This window comes from Choristoneura fumiferana, chromosome 6, assembly GCF_025370935.1.
Source record: "Choristoneura fumiferana chromosome 6, NRCan_CFum_1, whole genome shotgun sequence".
NCBI lineage: Eukaryota > Metazoa > Arthropoda > Insecta > Lepidoptera > Tortricidae > Choristoneura > Choristoneura fumiferana.
This window is the reverse complement of record NC_133477.1, coordinates 7,982,013-8,002,881: the sequence shown is the minus strand read 5'-3', so window position 1 is coordinate 8,002,881 and position 20,869 is coordinate 7,982,013. Positions and strand designations below refer to the sequence as shown.

Sequence of the window (20,869 nt, the reverse complement as noted above, 5' to 3'; positions counted from 1 at the left end):
CATCCCGGAAAATTTAGTTCCCGCGGGATGGCGATAACCTCGCGAGTCGTGGGTAACGGCTAGTTTTTTTTTAATGTACCTAAGAGGGGACCAACGAGCATGCCTGATGTGAAGCAATCACCGCCGCCCATGGACATCCATAACATGATTGAGTTACGGATGCTTCGCCGGCCCTTTTGTGAAAAGCGTAGGCTCAATTTTAAAAAATCCCCAAGATTAGTCCCGTCCGGAAATCTACACTAATTAAACAAATGAGTAAACGGTTATTAGTCACCGTGCAGATAAGTTAATACACAAATGACATGTACTAAGCTTGGGTAAACCTAGCATAACTACATTGCATAAATTTACTCTACATACAAATGTAAACTTCTTATAAAGGCTAGTCTCGCAATGGATAGTCACTTTTATGGAAATCATAATGGAATGGAATAGTCGTTAAAAATAGATATAGCTTAATTGATTAACTTTCTATGACAATATATTTTGTTGTAGACGGTATATTATCAAGTCGAACAAATATTGTACATATTCAACTTTATTAAAACCACTACTATCGTGAACATAAAATTCCTTGCTTATCTTGGATTGAGAGAGTTTAAAAACATAAATTATGTAGCAGTCTCAACATAGAGTTTATATTGTAAACAAAAATAACTGAAACATAGTAAAACACAAAACCAACATACATATAAACAGCAAATGTTAAACAAATACTCAGGGAAAAGATCTTAACAGATGTCGAGATTACGCATGAGCCCCAAACAATGGTCACAAGGAAAACTCATCCGTTAGGTCATTACCGTAACCACCATTTACATACGCGAGGACAATAAAGACCTAGTTCATGCTGTCTCTTTGTAAGCAGGAGATATAGCGTAGATGCTCAGTTACACAACGAAATCAGTTCGAACGGTAGGTATATAATTGCAAAGTAACAATATTTTTTACGATTTGCGCCTTCAGTGTTAATCAAGTTGAACAGGAAATATTTGTTTATTTATCTTAGTTGGTACGGATGAGGAAAACAATTTGTAGTAAAGATTTTTTTAAGGTTTGAAGGTTTTGTATCGGATATCAGTGCAGATTTGTATTAAGTGAAGACACAAGTGTTTGAAGAGTGTTACTTAAAATAAAGTTAATGAATGCCATGGAATCAAAACTATTACAGGTAAGAAGCCGTCAATAAATAATAATAATATTATTAATGAGATACAATCAGAATATATAATAGTTGAATGAAATAACAATTAAAATTCCTAAAGTACGTTTTTCACAATGGTCAAAATACATACGATATGATGCCCATGTTCAGTAAGCCCTTTCATAAGATACCACACACGATAGGTTTCAGAACAAAAAAAAATCCCGTACAAAATAAAATTACGTCAAAACTCCTTTTTTGTTCGTGCTATGGGTCAAATTAATTCGTATGGCCTAAAAACAACGCTTTCGTCACAGACCTAATACGTACTCACCTCACTGGACAGGTTAAATGTATAAGTACTTACCAAAGTATATATATGGAACCATAGTTCTAAACAAACACGTGTCGTCGTTATCTTAGTTACGTAGTCGAGTCTATTTGTGATCATTATTGGTTTTATCACATGCTTTAACCAGTGGTTGAGAATGAGAAATAGTGTAAGAAAAACATATACTATTTTTATTTATCTAATCATTGATTAGATTAGCTAATGGTGTAAGTCTAATATTATAGTGGCGAGTGGCGAGTGGAATTCTCCTACGACAATATCAAAGTATCAACAAATGTTAGAAGAAAATAATCATTATATTACAAATACGTAAATAAATGAGTTTTTTTTTACAAAATTAATAATGTACGAAATTCCTAAAAATACTGGTCCTAATGCACAAAAACTCGAATGACTTTCTTTTCGAAAATCAATATTCCTTGGTACAAAATGTCTAATGATAATACTTTGAAATTCTATATATCTACACAACACAAAATACCTACGTACGAAAAGCCTAATGACAATTCTTTGAAAATCATTGGAAATACAAAGATCAAACACGATAAACGCAATCGCAGTGACGCATCGTATGCGTTCCGTGCCGTCACCGTTTTTTAAGCAGCGGTTTGGTCGCACCTAAAAAGTATAGGCCTTGACTGTATATAATGTAGCTTGTTATGATTAGATGAATAGGTTATGTTAGTAATGCATCGAGCCGAATTCTCAAACTATACAGATACAGAAGCTCCGCCTAGCGGAGCTCCGTAGACTTTGTCACGTTATATCTACGCTTTAAGCAAAAGCAACTGAACGAAAAACGAATTTCGTTGGACTTATCGTAGACTAGCAATTTTGTACATTAGACATTTTAAACGTCGGTTAAATGGGCATAGGATAAACGTCGTTAGGATTTTCATTTACTAGCAGTTTTGTATATTAGATATTTTAAACGTGGGTCAACTGAACATCAGACATGTATCTTTAGGAATTTTGCACATTATAAATTTTGATTTTCGCAGTTTTGTCTTTAGATATATCGTACTTAGAAATTAGGATTTTCGAAATTTTCTACGGAGCCGTAATAATAGTACCTACTTTAAGTTCCTTTGGGTACATAATAACAGAGACACCACCTATTACAAGCAAATGGTTGGCTATTCAACTGTCCATTTTCCAATAGATGGCGTGAGCTTAACGATACGTATTTCTAGTGAGACTAGGATACGGTAAACTAGCAACGACTATTGTGCATAGTCTAACTTCTTTAGCTTACCCTAAGGTTCAATGTCATTTCTATAGCTATAAACATCAAAAATTATACCACTCAGAAGTCAGTGTGACAGCTGCCTTTATTGTTATTTTTCTGATTTTGGAACTGCCATAAAAAAAGGCAAAGCACTTAATTAGTCGACTATACATACCACGCCACGGTAAGGTTTTTCGTCCTCGCCTTTCGGCTTTTACGTTTCTTTACCTTATAGTGGCCCTAAGAAAGAGTTAAGGCAGCATTAATTCCATACTAAACAGACTCGTTACTGGAGGCAACAAGGCCATCTAGACACTAAAGGCTCTTACATAATATAGTATATACAGTCCCTCCACAGACATTCTACAGAGCGCGCTGTGACTGCCGATTGTTAGCAACCGCGCCTGGACAAAGTAATGCGGCCATCACAAGAGATTACTACTTTATGGCAGCACTAACTTACCGGTGAAACGGCGCCGTTGGGTGCAGTAGGTACACCGGCCATTGGTGACGCTGACGCCCGCAGCGGAGACACCGTCATGCCGAGGTGTTTACTGTTGATGAGCCGCTTTAGCAGCTGCGTGGCCTCACCTCCACGTCCTGAGGACAACCACTCACAATTTTATTAACAACTCTCCTCGCCTCACGGTATCTCAAACATCGCCTGCTTTCCGATTTCTTTTATTGGATTTAAGCGCGGAAAGGTGATATATTACAACTAGCTGTTGCCTGCGACTCCGTGCGCGTATAATGAGATATGTGGTGCATAAGAGAAATTCGTGTCTGAATCACTGTCCAGTGGTGGTGTAGTGGTATAGCACGTGGCACGGAATGCCGAGGACCTGGGTTCGATTCCCAGCGCTGGTCTTATTTTTCTGGTTTTTCTGTGCATTATATTTCAGTTTGTATTTACGATACAAATAATTTTAGTAAATTTTCTGCTGGATAGGACAGATATTTAGATAAATATCGAAACATTCAAAACAAGGCTCCGAGACGACATGTTTGTGCGTGTCGCGTCACGCGTGTGCTCGCAGGCGCGCTGCAGCCCCGACTGCTAGACAATCTCAAGTTGTCGCGCGCTGTAGGTGTTTATCGCTGTAGGTATGGACGAGTGACGGATGCCTGCCGAAACTCCCACATTCTCCATCTTCTCTACGGAATTCTCTTTATAGACCCGGAGATGGTGACATAAAATATTAGATCATTTGTATCAGACTTCTATTAGCAGCAGTGCTTGCACTGTTGTGTTTCGGCGTGGAGAGTAAGACAGCCGGTGAAATTACTGGCACTTGAGGTATTCCATCTTAGGCCTCTAGGTTGGCAACGCATCTGCAATCCCCTTGGTGCAGTTGCAGGTGTCTATGGGCAGTGGTGATCTCTTACCATCAGGAGACCCACTTGCTCGTTTGCCTTCCAGTCGAATAAAAAAAAACTATTTATGATCATACACGGTTCACTGTCAAAAAAACTTTTAGACTGGTACAAATCGTTTTGCAATTAAAAAAAAATTACTCCTTTGCGGCGGTATGGCGGCCATTGGGAACCGTCTGAAAAGTATGGCAAGATGATTTCCGTGAATGGAGCCCTCGACGATGATTAGCTGTGCAAAAGTTAGCCTGGAACAAATGGTTGAATTGTTTTTTTTTTATTAATGTATTCGCGTCGGTATGGCGGGCTGTAAGTCACACCGGAGAGGTATGGCATTACGCTACCACCTACTTGTTTTATTATCGACTATCGGAAAATACAAGCATTTTTGTGGAACAAATCGTTCGACACTCCTTATTTATCCGACACGTTCGATTGACGCCCACGCGATTGGGCCGCCGGTACCAGCGCTATGACCATCGTTTTCTTTTTTGTCATTCCGTAATTATACCCCTGAAGAACCGCCATACTGGTACAAATGATCTAATATTTTGTGTCACCTTCTCCGGGTCTATTAACCCTGCAACTCCTTGCTTCCTCAAAGAGCAATTTAGCTATGTTACTACTGTTCGTTGCTCTCAGAACTTTCTCATTGCTGTGCTGTCCCTCTTTCAAAGTCTAATTTCTACGTTTATTTATTCCTATACTGTCCAGGCCACTCGGTTGTGAAACTACCTGCCGATAGACTTAAGGCGCGCAAAGTCTTTGCTTATCTTTAAGTCTATATATGCTTGCTTAGGGAGCACTATCTGTCATCTTGCGTATATGAATGTTATAGTTAGTTTATTTACATGTTATTATATCTACTTATCTATCTATTTAGATTTGTTGTGTATGCGTATTGTATAAATAAATGGTTAGTTTTATGTATTTTTGATATTGCTCTAATCTACTGTAAATTGCACCACCTGCTAAAATGTATGGGATCCCCTTCAATAGCATATTTTTTTAGACTTTTATTATTTAGCATAATTGATTTGGCATAATTTGTATTGGCATAATAGTACTGTCGCATAGTAATATTTTGGCCTACTTCTTTTTTGTCATATTAAGCTATTAGAATAATTTCAGTTGGACTAATTTGTATTAGACTAACACACATTATTGTTTGGGCTATATATTATTTGTTATAAATGAACAACAAAATATAAGGTTAGGTTAGGTTAGTATGATATCCAGGCGCGAAGCGCCCAAGCAAAGGAGAAATAGGAGGTCCGCATTGCGGACCTCCGTCGACCTCGCCTTAGTTCCTAAATATATATTTACACAAAACTAACCTTTTCTAGTAGTGCATCAGGCTCGTGATTGTGGTTATGCACTTTGTAATGATGCAAATTTATTATTATGATTTTTTGTATTTATGCTTTTTAATTTTATGCGTAAAAAATATGCGTACCTAATGATGAGTATGCACGCACATCGCTAATTCGGCTAAAAGCAATTATGCATAACAATAATATTACAAATAATTTTATGCCATCCAATAGAGAACCAAAATGTATTCCTTACTTCTGTCTATTGTAAAGGTTGCCTGAAAGAGATCGCTCTGAAGTGATGAGGCCGCCTATTGCTTACATTGGAAAATCTCTACATACCTACTTGTGTTTTCTGTACTGCTTACTATGTGTTAGTGTTCAATCATTTTATCAGTTCAGGTCAGTGTTCTATCATTTATCAATTTCATGTTCAAAGTCTGTTTTAGTTAGCACTATTTAAAATTTCCAAAAAGTTGGTATCCAAAGGTTATCTCGCTCATACGCGATAAGACTGCCTGTTGGTTACTTCTACTCGTAATCATATTTTAAATATTATATTCTGTATATATCGATATACATATTATGTACATCGGAAGTTGATAAACGAGAAGTCCCTATGACAGCGCAAAAGTGCTACGAGAATTCCGGCCTCTGGTGATGTGATGAAAGTAACAAACAAACAGACTTACAAACTTTCGCATTTATAATATATTAATGGGATTAGTGTCCGACCGAAACACGTCTTTTTACCGAATCCGAAGGTTCGGTTTTGGCTGTAGTTTCACCCGAAACCGAATACGTAACCGAAACGTAGACGTGTTAAAATTGTTGAATAAAATATTCGTGGGTGGGACGTTCTTACTTGATATGTGTACAACGAAAAATCTGTAACCCGTATAGGTGGTATAAAATAATTATTCCATTTTTCCGCGAACAAGCACGAACGCCATTTCACAGAGCCAGCGGTCGCGGAGTCAGGCGAGCTCGGGCGGGTTTCGCTACTGCCGGCTATACCGAGCGCGATCCTAAAGTACAATGTTGTAGGTTTCAGCAGGCCGAAAGGGTCGGCAGTTTTTTCGCCGAAACATGATTTTTAAGCCGAAACCTGCCGAGACAGAAACTTCGGTCGGACACTAATTATGAATTTTCAAGCCGAATCAGTTACAACTAAGTATACTGTAAACTACGTGCCTAATCAGAGACAGCAGAAATCGACAAAGTAAACAAAATAGTTAAGTTAATTTTACTCGATGAATTACATTTTGAATGTAACCGAATTCAACTTGCCATTTTGTCTGTGCAGTGCCTGCCACAGTGAATCTTTGTCGTTCTCATTCTCTGGCCTCGGCTGTGGTGAAGATTGGGTCGATCTCGCCGACTGTGTCTCCTCTGGGTCGTCCTGCAGACACAATAATAAAAGGCTTACAATAGGTACGTCGCAGTTACAAAGTAAGAGCACCGTAAACAAACGTGAGTTGGTAGACCAGTCAATCAAGTTAATCTTGACAATGTTGACGTCAACTTTGTCATTCAAAGATTGATTCGATTGGCTGGTTTGCGAAACTAAGTAGGTTTGGTTAGTGGGTTTTCTTTGTTTCTCAATAAATGTCACTTTAGTGGAGTTTTTTTTTGCCACAATAGGCATAATTCAAGGGATGCGACTGAAAAAATGTAACCAGTGGCTTTTACGACTTTTATCAGCTAGTTAAGATTTAGCATGAAAAAAAATTATACTGTGTAAAAAACTGACTTTTTACAATTTTTTACATTTGAGCCTATGGCTTAACAAACTAAGCTACGGGAGGAAGATTTCGTTTTTTTTAAGCCAAAAATTCGATATTCTGAGAGGTAATTAGGAGACTTATCAGCTGGCGACACTCAGTTTACGTCTACAATTTTAAAGTCGACCGTTACCGGAACTTCTAAATATTGTCTTCTCACCTGCGACATCTGAGATATATCCATTTGCAGTCGATCGGGATCCGAGCCGCTACTGCTCTGGCTGCACTCCTCATACACCGACGAGTTATCTCGTGCTTTTTTGCTTCCGGAACGTCCGAAGACGTGTTGTTTGTATTCATCCACGAAATTAGATTGCTTGTTGTGTGATAATGCTTTATGGAAATAAGAGTTTGAGCGTTCACGTTCCACTGGCTCGCATTGCTCGTGGGGCTCGCTTTTGACGCTGTAGAGCGAGAGGTCCATTTCCTTGTTCTCCTGGTCTTCGTGGCTTCCCGGGCTGGGAGCATTCAGCGCCACGCCGTATGCATTGTTGTACTGATCTTCTTGATACTCGTGCGAGTAGCCGAGTTCGCTGGGGTTGGACCGCTCGATGACGGTCGTGTAGTTGGGCGGATACTTGTGAGCTTCTTCGTTCTCGCGCTGCGCGACGGCGACGGCCTTGCTTATGATGTCGATGACGGCGTTGCAGTGCATGACTTCCCGCGCGCGCTCGGCGGGCGGCAGGCTCGGCGCGCTGCTAAACACTATGTGGTGGTCCTCCTCAGTCTTGACTGCGTACTTATTGGGGTCGTAGTTCTTAATCTGCAGCAGCGTGACGGCCGCCTGCCGCGACTCCAGGTTCTTCATCTCCTCGGTGGAGTCCGGGGAGCCGGTGTCGGCGTACTTGTGTTTGTCGACCAGCCCGTACTCGTCATCGTGGAGCGGCTTGATGATATCCTCCAACTTGCTGGCGGTTATATTCAGGATCTCCTAAAAGCAGAAGCGCACAGTAGTTGAACAAACATACGCCGCTCTATATTGATGTATGATAACGCAGACTCGAACCAATAAGGTGCTAGTTCACTTCACGTCGGGACGTGATATCGCTTATACAAACTGATAAGATAATAAACACACTAGAGACCGCGAGTTTTTTTTAACAGTTACAATTTAATAATCGAGGAAAATGTACTCCTCGGCAGATGTGTTATGCAAAGTGAGTAAACGGACGGCGGTGATCGCGCGTGTTTGTGTAGTGATTAGCAATGGTTGCTACAATGGCGATTTCTTTTTTGTAGGTGTTAGTGATAATAGGTGCCCTAGTTTCAGCGAGTAGCACCAAGTCGACCTTCCCACCAAAGCCATGCGATGTGACTATAAAGGACGACGACAATGTGACGCTGAACTGTTCGCGGCGAGGCATCGAGGAAGTACCGGAGAGCTGGCCGCAACAAATGAGCAAAGTAAACAATGGTAAGGCGCAACAACACATGAAATACGTCTTCGTGCATAGGTGCCACACCTAATATTGATAGTATATATAAAAGATACCTAAAGATTAGATTTTGGTTAAAGGATTTACTTTGATGGGATTAATAAATAGTTTATTAGTAAGGAAATTATAGGCAAAAAAAATATACTTAGTGCATTTTATAATTCGATTAATTTCGAACCATAATTTGTGTTGCTTAAAAGATTGCACTATCAGAGCATTGATTCTCAAGAGGTAGAATGTGCCTGTAAGCGATAAAGAGAAGACAGATGTAAAAAAACACAAGTAACAATTAAATAGAATTGAATGAAGCCTACTTATTCGTCTTTGCTTTCAATTTTATAATTGAAACTGTCCGCATTGGTCTTGAAACAGCCATAGGCCATCTTTCTAGTATTGTTTTACCTGTGACGAACGTTATCATTGTATGGATAATTTCTTATCATTTGATGAATTCTTTCTCAGAAAATACCTACTTAACTGTAGTTTGTATAAAGGAGCGACAATTGCTTCCATTCTATTTACTTTGTATCATACATATACCTAACCTACCATGTACCCCACGCTGTAAATTGCAGCTCTGCGTTAATTTCGGTAGTTGGTTGTATAGTTCGCAAATATGCTTTATGATTACGTAGATTATAAGTACTAAAACTTAGTGTCTTAGGTCTTTAATTAATTAATTACTTATACATTTGTGTGTACCTTAATTGTTTTCGAGCAGAGTATACAACTTTATTCTGGAGATATAAAAGCCAAATTTATTTATAAAAGTTCAGCTTTAGTTAGATCATTGTAGATGATTGTTGTGTTACAATTAAAGTACTTGAGCGATCGTGCTCAGCTCGGGTTAAAAATTTGAGAACACAGGTTTTCCCAAAGAAAAGAGCGGACTTGATCGATTGTTCGACCTCAAATACCGCCACATAGCGATTTTCATCAAAATCGTTAAAGCCATTTCTGAGATCCCCGAAATACAATACACAAGGCTTGCTCGTTTCACAGTACCCTTAGTGTAAGTTTTCGGTTACAAAATACGTCTCAATCGCGTTCGCGTTAAAATCTCAATTTGTATGGAAACACGAACATCGCAAACGTTCCGCTAGAGGCGCTATTCGTGTTTCCATACAAATTGAGATTTTAACGAGAACGCGATCGAGACGTATTTTGTAACCGAAAACTTACACTAAGGGTACAGGTATAAGACAAGTTACATATTTTATCATCTATCAATACCTAAGTATTAAAACGTATTATTATGCAATCATCCTACTTAACTCTACAATATTATTAGGTACTATACATGCCGCAAGTCTAACTGTAAAATAAGGTAGGTAAGTAATTTACAAATAGCCTGAAAGCCTATTTTAAATTTTTGGGTAACCTATTACTTTCCTATTTATTACATAGAAGGAAGTAAGATAAGATAATATATCTGAAATAAGGGTTTATTGGGATTGGTGAAAATAGAGTAGAAGTGCAAAACCCCTCCATATACCGGGTGGGCCCTGTAACAGAAGCAAAAAATAAAACAAGTTCTGCTACTCGAATGGAACTACTTTAGTTCTGCAACTTTCAAAAATTAAGTAATCCGATCCGTTTGCCCCCTATTCCATAAAAAAATCATTGTTTATTCCAAATAAATTAAATGGTATTTTCCACGGAACAGAAAAAACTAGTGGAAATGTCAAGCAGCCGCTTCGCGTTTGCTACTAGTATGCGGAGTTCCACAAGTTATAGGTCAGTTCGCCGGAAATGCTTACGAGTGACGGTTGTGAGAGCTAAGAAGAAAAAAACTTAAAACTAAGATAATTATGCCTTAGTGTGCCATTTTAGAATGTAAAAACGATGTCCGAACCAAAAATATCACCCAAGGTGGCATTTCATATCATCGGCAAGGAGTATTTCATTTTAATTTAATAAATTTATATTTTTTTTCTATTCCATATGACACTATTATAAAATGCACCATACAAAAATAAACTTTACCAGAATATAATAAGGTCGGTTTTTGTCTCTGTCCTAAAACGATGGAGTTCGAGAATGTTCCCTATCCATTTAGACAGCATAGGAACGCGAACAAGGCCTTCCCTGTGCTATGGCAAAATTTATTTTTTGGTAGAAAGTAGGTAGTACAATTTTTCAGTGTAAGTATAGAAATTGAAGATTTAGTATGTGAAGTAGTATTTACTTTGTAATTTACTTTAACCAAAGAATGACTAATACTGAATAATAGGTAGATAATATTTCACAGTTTTGTCGCACCTACGATTCAGACTGATTAGAATGATCATTAAATTTTCCATTACTTCTCTACTACATACTGTGACGAAATTGGGGAATCCCCTTTTTTATAATGAATGGTACAATATGATATCTTGTATACCTACTATAGTTTTTTAAAACCTAAACCAGAGGGCGGCAATTTTTTTTTCCGCCCCGGGCGGCTGATAGCCACGCTACGCCACTGGCGGACACACTCACTTCACCCACATAATGTACTTACTAAGAGTTATTTCTTGGTACATTGTAACACCGCCCGTTTGCTTAGATTAATTCACACGAACAATATAAAAGCACAGCGCTTTTCAATGCCATAAAATAGGGTTTTGTTTATACCTATTCAATTCATCCTTACTAATCTTATCTTAATATATAAAATTAATCCCTATTTCCCTAATTCTTTTTTTGATGTGTTTGCTATTGTCAGGAGAAGGTTCTTATAAAAAGATTAAGAATTAAAAAAAAAAAACTACACCGGGGGCGAAGCCGCGGGCACCAGCTAGTACATATTATAAACGTGAAAGTGAGTTTGTTTGTTTGTTTGTTCTTCTTTCACGCCTAAACTACTGAACCGGGCTATGAAATTTTGCATAGATTACGTTAGAAGGCCATATTAAATAATAGGCTACCTACTTTTTATCCTGAAAAAAAAAAAGGATTTCACTGAGTGCGCGCGATAAGACTACTTTGCAGACAAAGTCCTACGCATACAAAATAAGAATTACTAAAGGCACAAAAATCAACAGCGTCATACCTATACAAATGCCTGCACTGCATCTCGCGGGAATCAAAGGGTGGCCTCTTGTTACCTTCTTATCGAAGCCAGGGCGCCAATCGCCATAACCCACCAAGCTATCCAGTCGCCGAAATAAATATTAACAAGCCAAAACACATTTCAGATAGCCAAGTGTTGATAACATTCTTCAACAACAGCATCAGTGACGTGACGCAGCTGGCGGCGGCGCCTGGCGCCCGCATTGCCATCAGTCTGCGGAACAATCGTATCGTCGAGATACAAGACGACGCCTTCAGGAACATAGACAAACTGGTCTATCTCGACTTGAGCAACAATAAAATTTCAGGTAGGAAATAAAATAAAGTAGGTATTAGAAAAGTAACATTTAAGCGAAATTTACTGAAAAAAATCTTTACCTAAGAGCGGAAAATGAGCATGCGGGTCACCTGATTGGAAGAATCACTTATACACGGTGTTAATTATTGAACTGAAAACCTCAGACACCCCAAATGGTTTTTTTTACGTTAGTTTAACGCGTAGATTTACAGATACCTTAATCTCACACAAAATAATACGCAGGCATTTCAATCATATCAGAGAATATTGTATGTACCTATGTACTTAAACTCTTTATTGTACAAAAGAAAAGCAACAAAATATAATATAATTGACAAACTTTGAGTTAGGTACTTGCAATCTTGAATATTAATTGCAATCTGCGTCATTTCTAATTATTAAGCGGCAGTAATCATTAATCAAACATATACCATGTCTCATGTTAGTTTCGAAGTGGTGCCTATCAAAGATAAGGCTTCATAGAGGCATAATACAGTGAAAACCGGGTTAAAAGATTTACGTGACACAAAACCTAAAACAAACGCTGGTAAAAATCAATGAAAATAGATCAGTGTTACGAAACGAAGCTGATAAATGCAAAATATTTGGGCTATTTAATTAGTCAAAGAGAAAGTTTTTGTTCAAAATCTTAATTTGCATTGTTATGTATGTAACTTACATAAAGTATAGCAAATTTCAAGTCAATCCGACTTGGACCACTGCAAATTATTAAGTTCCAATTACGAGATTTGACCCATTCACACGCAGGCTAACAAGGCAAGATTAAAAAAAGCTTGTAAAAATAGGACATTATAAATGAAAAATTCAAGGTAGGTACACTGTGACTTTTATCCAATCATAAATGATTAACAGACATACTTCACCATCCATTGATTAAATTTATTTGACATGTAGATAACTGGATGTCTGGAGTAACACATAGGATACCTTTAATTCCGATATTCCAACGGGATCGACATAAAAAACGAAAATGGATGTTTCCCTCTTTGAAAGCATTTCAAGGTCCTTGCGCGGTGACGCAGAATAGATAAAAGTACGGCGGTGATAGCAATTCCGCAGCACATGCCGAGTCTGCGCCTTTTCACAGCTGGGTCGTGACTCGTAACAACTCAATTTATATACTGAACTTTGGTTTCTCTATAATTGCCATGCCATAGCATGTTTGTAAATAAAGTTTTTCATCTATTTCTTTAGTCTGTTTGACCGAACTCTGGCCTACTCCAGAAGAATTCTAATGAAGATTCAGATAGACAGATGGTAGATTGAGCTAAAAGAATATCCAGAAAATAGCTATAAAGCATGAATAACCTTTTTCAATTTTCAGGCGAAGTCCTAAGAGGCGAAATATTCTCAGGGCCCTACAAAGACGGCGTCTACAGTAACATCGCTCTGGAAACTCTCAACTTGGGCTTCAATGAGATACATTCCTTAGACAAATACTTGTTCCAGTACACACCCAATTTGACTAGACTGGATCTGAGTAACAATCCTATAGAAATCTTGGATTTTGTTACCTTACTTGCGCTGTCAAGTGCTACTAAGTTGGAGGTACGTTTACCTAGTCATCGTTTTATTCTAGTCTTATGTATGAGTAGTCACCGTCACCAATATCTGACACTACAAAGCGTGCATGAATATCTGATACGACTCTATTCCTAGGGCAAGACGAATCAGATATTTTTGCACGCTCCGCTGTGGCAGATATTAATGCAGGTGATTGCAATCACCCGACTGACGTAGATAAGTAGATGAAATAAAGAAGTATACATTTATTTACATCGTATACATTTCGATGTAAATGTATCGAATAATCGTCAGTTCCAATAAGAGTTTTTAATGATAAACAGTTATTTACACTATCAGGAGCTCATTAAAGGTAATCACATCACAGACTACATCCCGTAACAGATTTACCGACAGTTCCATTTCCAGTCTCGATTAATTGTTGAATCCTAACCACCCGTATACAATTATTAGAGCATCAGCACAGAATAGTAATCATTTTGTTACTTTTTTTGTGTTTCTATCCATTCATAACGGTACCTAAAGACATTAACTCTTTCTTCTAAGTCCCAAAGACTTCTATAGTTTCTAAATTGAAAGCTCTAATATGCATGTTTACAACGAACGGATTATGTAAATAAACCAGAGGTCAACAGATGACAACGCGAATTTAATATAACCATCAACAACAGTTACTAATATGTGACTAAGATAAAACGCGCCGTAGGAATTGGCGTCAACATCATTGGATTTGGTCGATTTGCATATTACGCATGGGTTTTTCCGAGACTATAAGTAGTCCATTGGAAGGGTCACAGGTAGGGCTACACACGTGATATATTTTAGCAAAAACCACTCTATTATCAATGGTAAAGGGGGAAGATTTGTTCTATTTCAAAGGCTCACATATTACTACTAGTGAGTGGTTTAAGACGTTCAACATCCATCCCGTTAGAAACAACTTGATCTAGAAGCTAAAAGTTTCCTAGTCGTAAATTTTAATAAAGTTACTTTTATTTTAAAACAGGTATTTTACAGACTAACTTTGTGAATGAAAATTGCAATTATAATTGCGAAATCGATTTCAATAAATATTTCAAAAAATATGAGACCATAAACAATTTTTTTTCTTATTATAATAATAAAAACGGCCAAGTGCGAGTCGGACTCACGCACGAAGGGTTCCGTACCATTATCTATACAAGATAAGACATTTGCAAAAAACGGCAAAAAATCAAGTTTGTTGTATGGGAGCCCTCTTAAATATTTATTTTATTTTAATTTAATTTTTATTTCTAAACTGAATATACGACTAAATATTCTATGAATATTTCAAGCGTCTACCTGTTGCCGTTATTAATATCGAGCAAAAAACGGCAATAAAATCACGTTTGTTGTACGGGAGCCCCCCCTTAAATATTTATTTTATTCTGTTTTTAGTATTTGTTATTATAGCGACAACAGAGATACATAATCTGTGAAAATTTCAACTGTCTATCATGGTTCATGAGATACAGCCTGGTGACAGACGGACAGACAAACGGACATACGGACGGACAGCGGACTCTTAGTAATAGGGTCTCGTTTTTACCCTTTGGGTACGGAACCCTAAAAACAACCGAATTATTCTAAATTTAGAACTTGGTTATAGACGTAGACGTTGTTAGTGTTGTTACTTAGCACAAGCGCATTTTGATTAGGATTAGGTGCGAGTATTTCAGCATTTCATCGAATCCATGCAACGACTAGCTATTCGCTAGTAGCTAAGTGCTTCTATGAAGCGATAAGCTTGTTTCTGTTATCCTACTTGTAAATATTATCCTCCTTCCTTCGTAATATAATAAATGCGAAGATTCAGAGGGGCTACTACGAAACTCACAAATCGAAGTTCGTATCGCACCGTCCTTTTCACTCGCGTATTAAATGACATAAGTACGAAGTTCGAGTTTTGCACTTCGTGCTATAGGGCCAGATTGTGAGTGTATCTGCCTGTATGTTTCTCAAGCCCGGTTGACATTTATCTGTCGTGTTGGGACAGATTTAGACGAAATTAGGCACACAGATATTTCATACCCTGAATCAACACAGGATACTTTGTATTCCTTTTTTTATTAAATTGTAGTTCCCGCGCTATAGCGGTCAACAAGTACTTCGCAAACGAGATCACGTGCAGCAGCTAGTTAAAGATGAAACAAGCTAGCAAATGTTTTTTTTATTATGAGAGGGGCAAACGAGCATTCGGTCATGTTCGTTATCTTCTCATTTCAGGTTCTCAATTTGGCTAAAACCGACATCAACAGTATACCACTTGATGCCTTTAGGGGTTTGGTCAACTTGCGGCAGATAGATTTGTCTGACAATAAGTTCACGGAGGTCCCAGAGAGTCTCAGTTTGGTCGGCAGCACTTTGAAGTACCTCACGTTCAACAACAATCCTATTGTGGAATTGAATGACGACAGCTTTATAGGTAAGTTTAATAAGTCCAAACCAAAGGTATGCGCGCTCTTCAATTAAGACTAAATTCATCTCATACGAAAAAAAACGGCCAGTCAGAATCGCGCACGAAGTGTTCTGGAGTCAGAATCGCGCACGACTGTACATCTATTCAAGTAGAAACATCTATACAACATTCATTAGCAATTAAGCAAAGCAAAAAAAAAAAAAGCGTGAATGGTGACGCCCATTATTTGGTGAATGGGAGCCCCCTTAAATATTTATTTTATTCTGTCTTTAGTATTTGTAGCAGCCACAGTTATACATAATCTGTGAAAATTTCAACTGTCTAACTATCACGGTTCATGAGATACAGCCTGGTGACAGACGGACGGGCGGACGGATATCGAAGTCCTAGTTATAGGGTTTTCGTTTTTACCCTTTGGGTACGGAACCCTAAAAATACTTTCAAGGGACGAGATAATGGTTAAGTGGGCTGTTTTTTTTTAAAGTAATGACTATATCCTTACTAGAGTGACTTTAGCAGTAAGTACTACCAATTATTAATTGATAGGAAATAAGAATGCTTTCGTAATTGAACTTTCCAGGACTATCAAACTTAATTGAGTTGGAAGTTGGAGAGAATGAGTACCTGGAGGAAGTCAAACGCAGTACCTTTACGCCGCTCAAGCGTTTGAGGGTGCTTCATCTTTGCCACAATCCCAATCTCCGGTACATAAGTCACAGAGCGTTTAGCGGTCTTAAGGACAGGTGGACGTTAAAGGAGGTGGGTCATCGCATTACAGCTCAAACAAAAGACTTATCATAACGTTATGCAAACAGGGAAAATAAACTGACGCTAAGCCGGCAATTAAATAAGTAGGTAATTAATCCTTGCATGATAAGAAGACATCGCAGTTGATTTTAGATTATGTCATAGCTATATTTTTGTTGTTGACCAATAACAACAAAATACCGAAAAGATATCAAGGAAGGAATGCGGGAAATATTCGACAAGCGTCACTACGTTCTGCCCAATACGCGTATTCGTGTGGCGGAAAGAGATGCATGACTGTACTTAGGCGTGAGTGAGGAAATACAAAGTCGAAGTATTACCATAACATTATAATACACGTGTGAGTGAAACACACGGAACTAGTAATAAGTACGATATTTTAGACTATCGCGGTCATTACTAATTTAACGAATTAAATGCGGGTCGGGTTTTGTTCCGCGTACCTTGATTTTAGAGCAGCTCGATATGATGATATGATGATTATCATGGCGCATGCAACTGTGCCGTAATATCGAGCGGCTCTAAAATCAAGGTACGCGGAACAAAACCCGACCCGAATTGAATTCATAAAATTAGTAATAAGTAACCCAATAGCATCAAATACATAATCCTCATGTTATAAATGAAATGTAATTGAATTTGCCCCAGATTACATTGCTTACATGACAGCCCAACGCATTGGGGTCAGCTGATTAATCATTTCTATTATGCTTGTTTGGTGTTAATGATAATCACTCACTGATTGCAAAATTTATCCTAAATCTGGAGCAAGATCTAACGCTTTAGTAGCGACATAAGTCATTATAATATTGTATTATGAATTTTCCAGGTATATTTGGATAACAACAACTTGAGTGAACTTTCTCCTGATCTTATGCCATGGAGTAAATTAGAAATTTTGAGTATGACTAATAATGACTGGTTGTGTAACTGTGATCTCGCTGATATTGTCACTAACCAGGAAGCTGGGACCAAATTCAAATCTGGAGAAATACCTTAGTAAGTAGGAGTATGAAATTTTATTTACATAATTTATGTGACTTTAGTAACAAAATTTTTCCAATCAAGGACAAAATCAATAAATTAGTTTAAGACACTAGTAGGAAATTGCAGAAATTTTGTAGTGACTCATTCACCACAAATGCGATGATATTAATAAAAACAAGTTAGTTAGCACATTCTTTTATAGAGGTCTTTCGAGATATAAAACATTTATTGACAAAGAAAACAATAAGTTCATCCAACTCTATAAAGTAAAATCTCTCTAGCCTTTTCACTCAAGGCTACTACTAGCAGTAGGTCCAACCTATTTCATATCTATGGGTTAATCTACATTGTCCACTAACAATCCACACAATGCTATTACCAATATTCTTTTGTTCTATCCATGACATAAACAAGGTCATAAAAAGGTTTTATGAGAGATTCAGTCATAAATCTAAAGCTTAACTATTTATTAAGTACTTAACTAGCGATGAAGTGTCTTTATGCCATGCTGAAGAACAACATTCGGAATTATTGCATGAACCAAATGCTTTTTTAAATTTCAGTTGTGCAGCCCCAATGAGACTAGCTGGAACCTATATCACAAACATTACAGCCTCCTTCTGCCCAACATTCGACACAACATTTGACTCAACAAAAAAAAAAGGTTTCACTTTCTCCAGTTTGAGACCTAAACATGTTCTGTGGAGTATTTTCAGTGTAGCCATGGTTGCACTATTCGGAATGTTGATTGGATTGCTTGTCAACACAGCAAAAACATTCTACAAGAAAAAAATAAGAGGACAACCGATTCGGTACATCAATATAAATGCCGATTCATCCTTTGCATAAAACATTTGTGCATAAAAATAAAAATTGAAAATTAAGTGGTTTTAAAAATAGGATTTAATAATATTTAGTTGATAAATAAATATACTGTACATAGTAGAATTTGTATAGTCTAAAATTGTGATCCAATAAAGGTGCTAAATTCTAATATTGTTGTAACTCACCTCTTTTGGGCCTGAAAGTGAATTGGCATACTGAAGGAACTGTTCTAACAGCCTTTCTGATTTGTGAGACAGCTCTCTGAAGGTTTGGAACTCGGTGAGCTTATGTGCACAGCTTCCGCACACTACTTGGGGGAGCAAGTCTGCCGGAGATACCTAAAAACAATTTATTCAACATCAGACTCAGTTGTTTCACAATATCACAGCTATTCAGAGAGGTGATGTGGCCAGTGACCTTTCCCAGGCATTATCATGGCTGATGACTCATAGTCATTAGTGGGTAATCTGATAGTAAATGACAACAAAAACCTTTAACCTGTTAAGAAATAATTGAAAGATAATAAACAAGGCAGAATGCAGTCCCCTGCATATTGATTCCCTTTAAATACACATCTATATTTAGAAAATATGGAACTCCTAAAATAGCCTAGTATGTATGTGCAATAGGGGGAGGGCATATGAGCACCAGCTTCTGGAGCAGCGGCGCGGGGTGCGCGGCGCGGGGCGGGGAGGCGAGCCCTGCAGGAGAGGAGATCCCCGCGCGCTCCTTTGTTATCAGCCGCGGCCACGGCTGATAATCGGCGACCGCTCGCACCCGCCTCGCCTATCACTTCCACGAACGACATTAGTCATACGCTCTACCACTAAGCGCGTGGGCCGTAACATGATATCACAATGCGAAAATACCCAACACCCGCGAGAAAGTTAATGGCGCTTATCAGCTTCCACAATCTCGTACGCTTCTGCTAGCTAAACTTTCACACGAGAAAACGGACCCTTCCGGGTGGTCGGGACGTAAAATAGTACAAACATGATTACCATTATCGACAAATATGTCATTATCATATCGGAAAGTCGAGATTTATCCTTATCACGGTCGAATATTGGAAGTTTAACATCACTGCAATTATCGCCACAGAATGATAAACAAAGGCGACACACTGAATGGAACTTCGGCGGCAAATTACACATATTTAGAAATTAAAATAGAGAAAGGCGATCACAATAAAAGAAAACATTTAGAAATTAATCGACTAACTAATACAAAAATTAAAAGATTTTGTTGAAAATATAACTCAGCATGCGATGATGTAGAATACACATCGCGATTGTCAACCAAACGAGCAAGCCACACACACATATGAAATTCCCATTGTTTACAGTGACGCTGATTACTGAGCGTGTATGCGGATGAGTTTGTTCTACTTGTTTTACTGATAAAATGATAACATTATCAATGTACTTTTACATTACAGTTCATGACAACAAGATGATTCTGTACTTTTATTTCAGTTATTTAATCACAGAAAAAGAAGCTCGCTTAAAAACTGTTTTAAATATGGGTCGAAATTTGTAGTAAAGTGCTTGCTTAGACGTGTTATCAATTATTTCCAAAAACCTCTGTGAAGTGAATTATGACGTAAATAAAGAGCAATTAATTACTGTTTACAAGACATAAGAAATTGTAAGTTAAAAAGTTATGAGTTTTAGGATTATTATTTTACCATTTTTTCTACTGTTAACAGTTTGTTTCCGTTGTTCATTTCTTCTTATTGCCAGTTACAAATTTATAAATTTTACAAGCTGCAACATTTCAATGTCATTCGACCTACATACAAATGTCAAACTAAACGTCACAATATCTAATTAGGTATTTTAAAGTCCAACTCACCTTGTAACGCTGGAGAAATCCGAGAAATTGAGAGAAATACAAATAAATAGGAGTGATTATTTTTGGATTTCATTTTTTTAATAATCTAACACATAGATATATAATAATAGTATATAACTGCAGAGGTCGGAAAAAGTAATTTTGTGGATGAGTGGTTCAATAGATACGAATCCACGAAATGACATTCCTGCCGAGGCCTGTATACTGCTTTTCTCCAAATATGCAAGGATATAAAACGAAAACATTATACTTATTCGACACAAAACGTTTGTATAACAATCTACCTACAATCTAAACAAAATAAACACTTTAATACTTAGTAATAAAAATAAACCTTACTGATAAAAGATGCTGCGCTACGAGTTAGGAATTTGTGGTGTGTCCATTAGGATATTTTTGTCACTACTAGTAGCTTATTTTATTTTTGTAAAACCCTAAACCGAACCGAGTACCCTAAACCGAAGAGCATG

General features: G+C 37.7%; 2 protein-coding genes across 3 annotated transcripts in view; one reads left to right on the top strand and one right to left on the bottom strand.

The window, feature by feature from the left end:
• The window catches only part of LOC141428955 (uncharacterized), a 28,475-nt gene extending 8,029 nt beyond the window's left edge, over positions 1-20,446 (bottom strand). Inside the window, 5 exon segments of the mRNA XM_074089037.1 lie at positions 3,188-3,324; positions 6,699-6,810; positions 7,353-8,123; positions 18,731-18,883; positions 19,547-20,446. Of these exon segments, the coding sequence (XP_073945138.1) occupies positions 3,188-3,324; positions 6,699-6,810; positions 7,353-8,123; positions 18,731-18,883; positions 19,547-19,699 (1,326 nt within the window). The 5' untranslated portion in view covers positions 19,700-20,446.
• LOC141428953 (tsukushi-like) lies at positions 895-18,714 on the top strand. Of its 2 annotated transcripts, none has more exons than XM_074089033.1 (8): positions 895-1,171; positions 8,432-8,606; positions 11,808-11,990; positions 13,326-13,549; positions 15,773-15,971; positions 16,546-16,724; positions 17,563-17,732; positions 18,284-18,714. In XM_074089033.1, exons 1-8 carry the CDS (start codon positions 1,142-1,144, stop codon positions 18,567-18,569), a joined length of 1,446 nt encoding a protein of 481 aa, XP_073945134.1. In that variant the 5' UTR covers positions 895-1,141; the 3' UTR covers positions 18,570-18,714. The 2 variants fall into 2 exon arrangements, with proteins under 2 accessions (XP_073945134.1, XP_073945133.1); XM_074089032.1 differs by lacking the exon at positions 895-1,171 and adding an exon at positions 8,229-8,349.
• Positions 20,447-20,869: the final 423 nt, after the last annotated feature.

Coding starts and splice junctions, on each gene's coding strand:
- LOC141428953 (XM_074089033.1), top strand. CDS start 1,142: ATGAATGCCATGGAATCAAAACTATTACAG. Junction 1,172..8,431: donor TGGAATCAAAACTATTACAG/GTAAGAAGCCGT, acceptor TCTTTTTTGTAG/GTGTTAGTGATAATAGGTGC. Junction 16,725..17,562: donor ACAGGTGGACGTTAAAGGAG/GTGGGTCATCGC, acceptor TGAATTTTCCAG/GTATATTTGGATAACAACAA.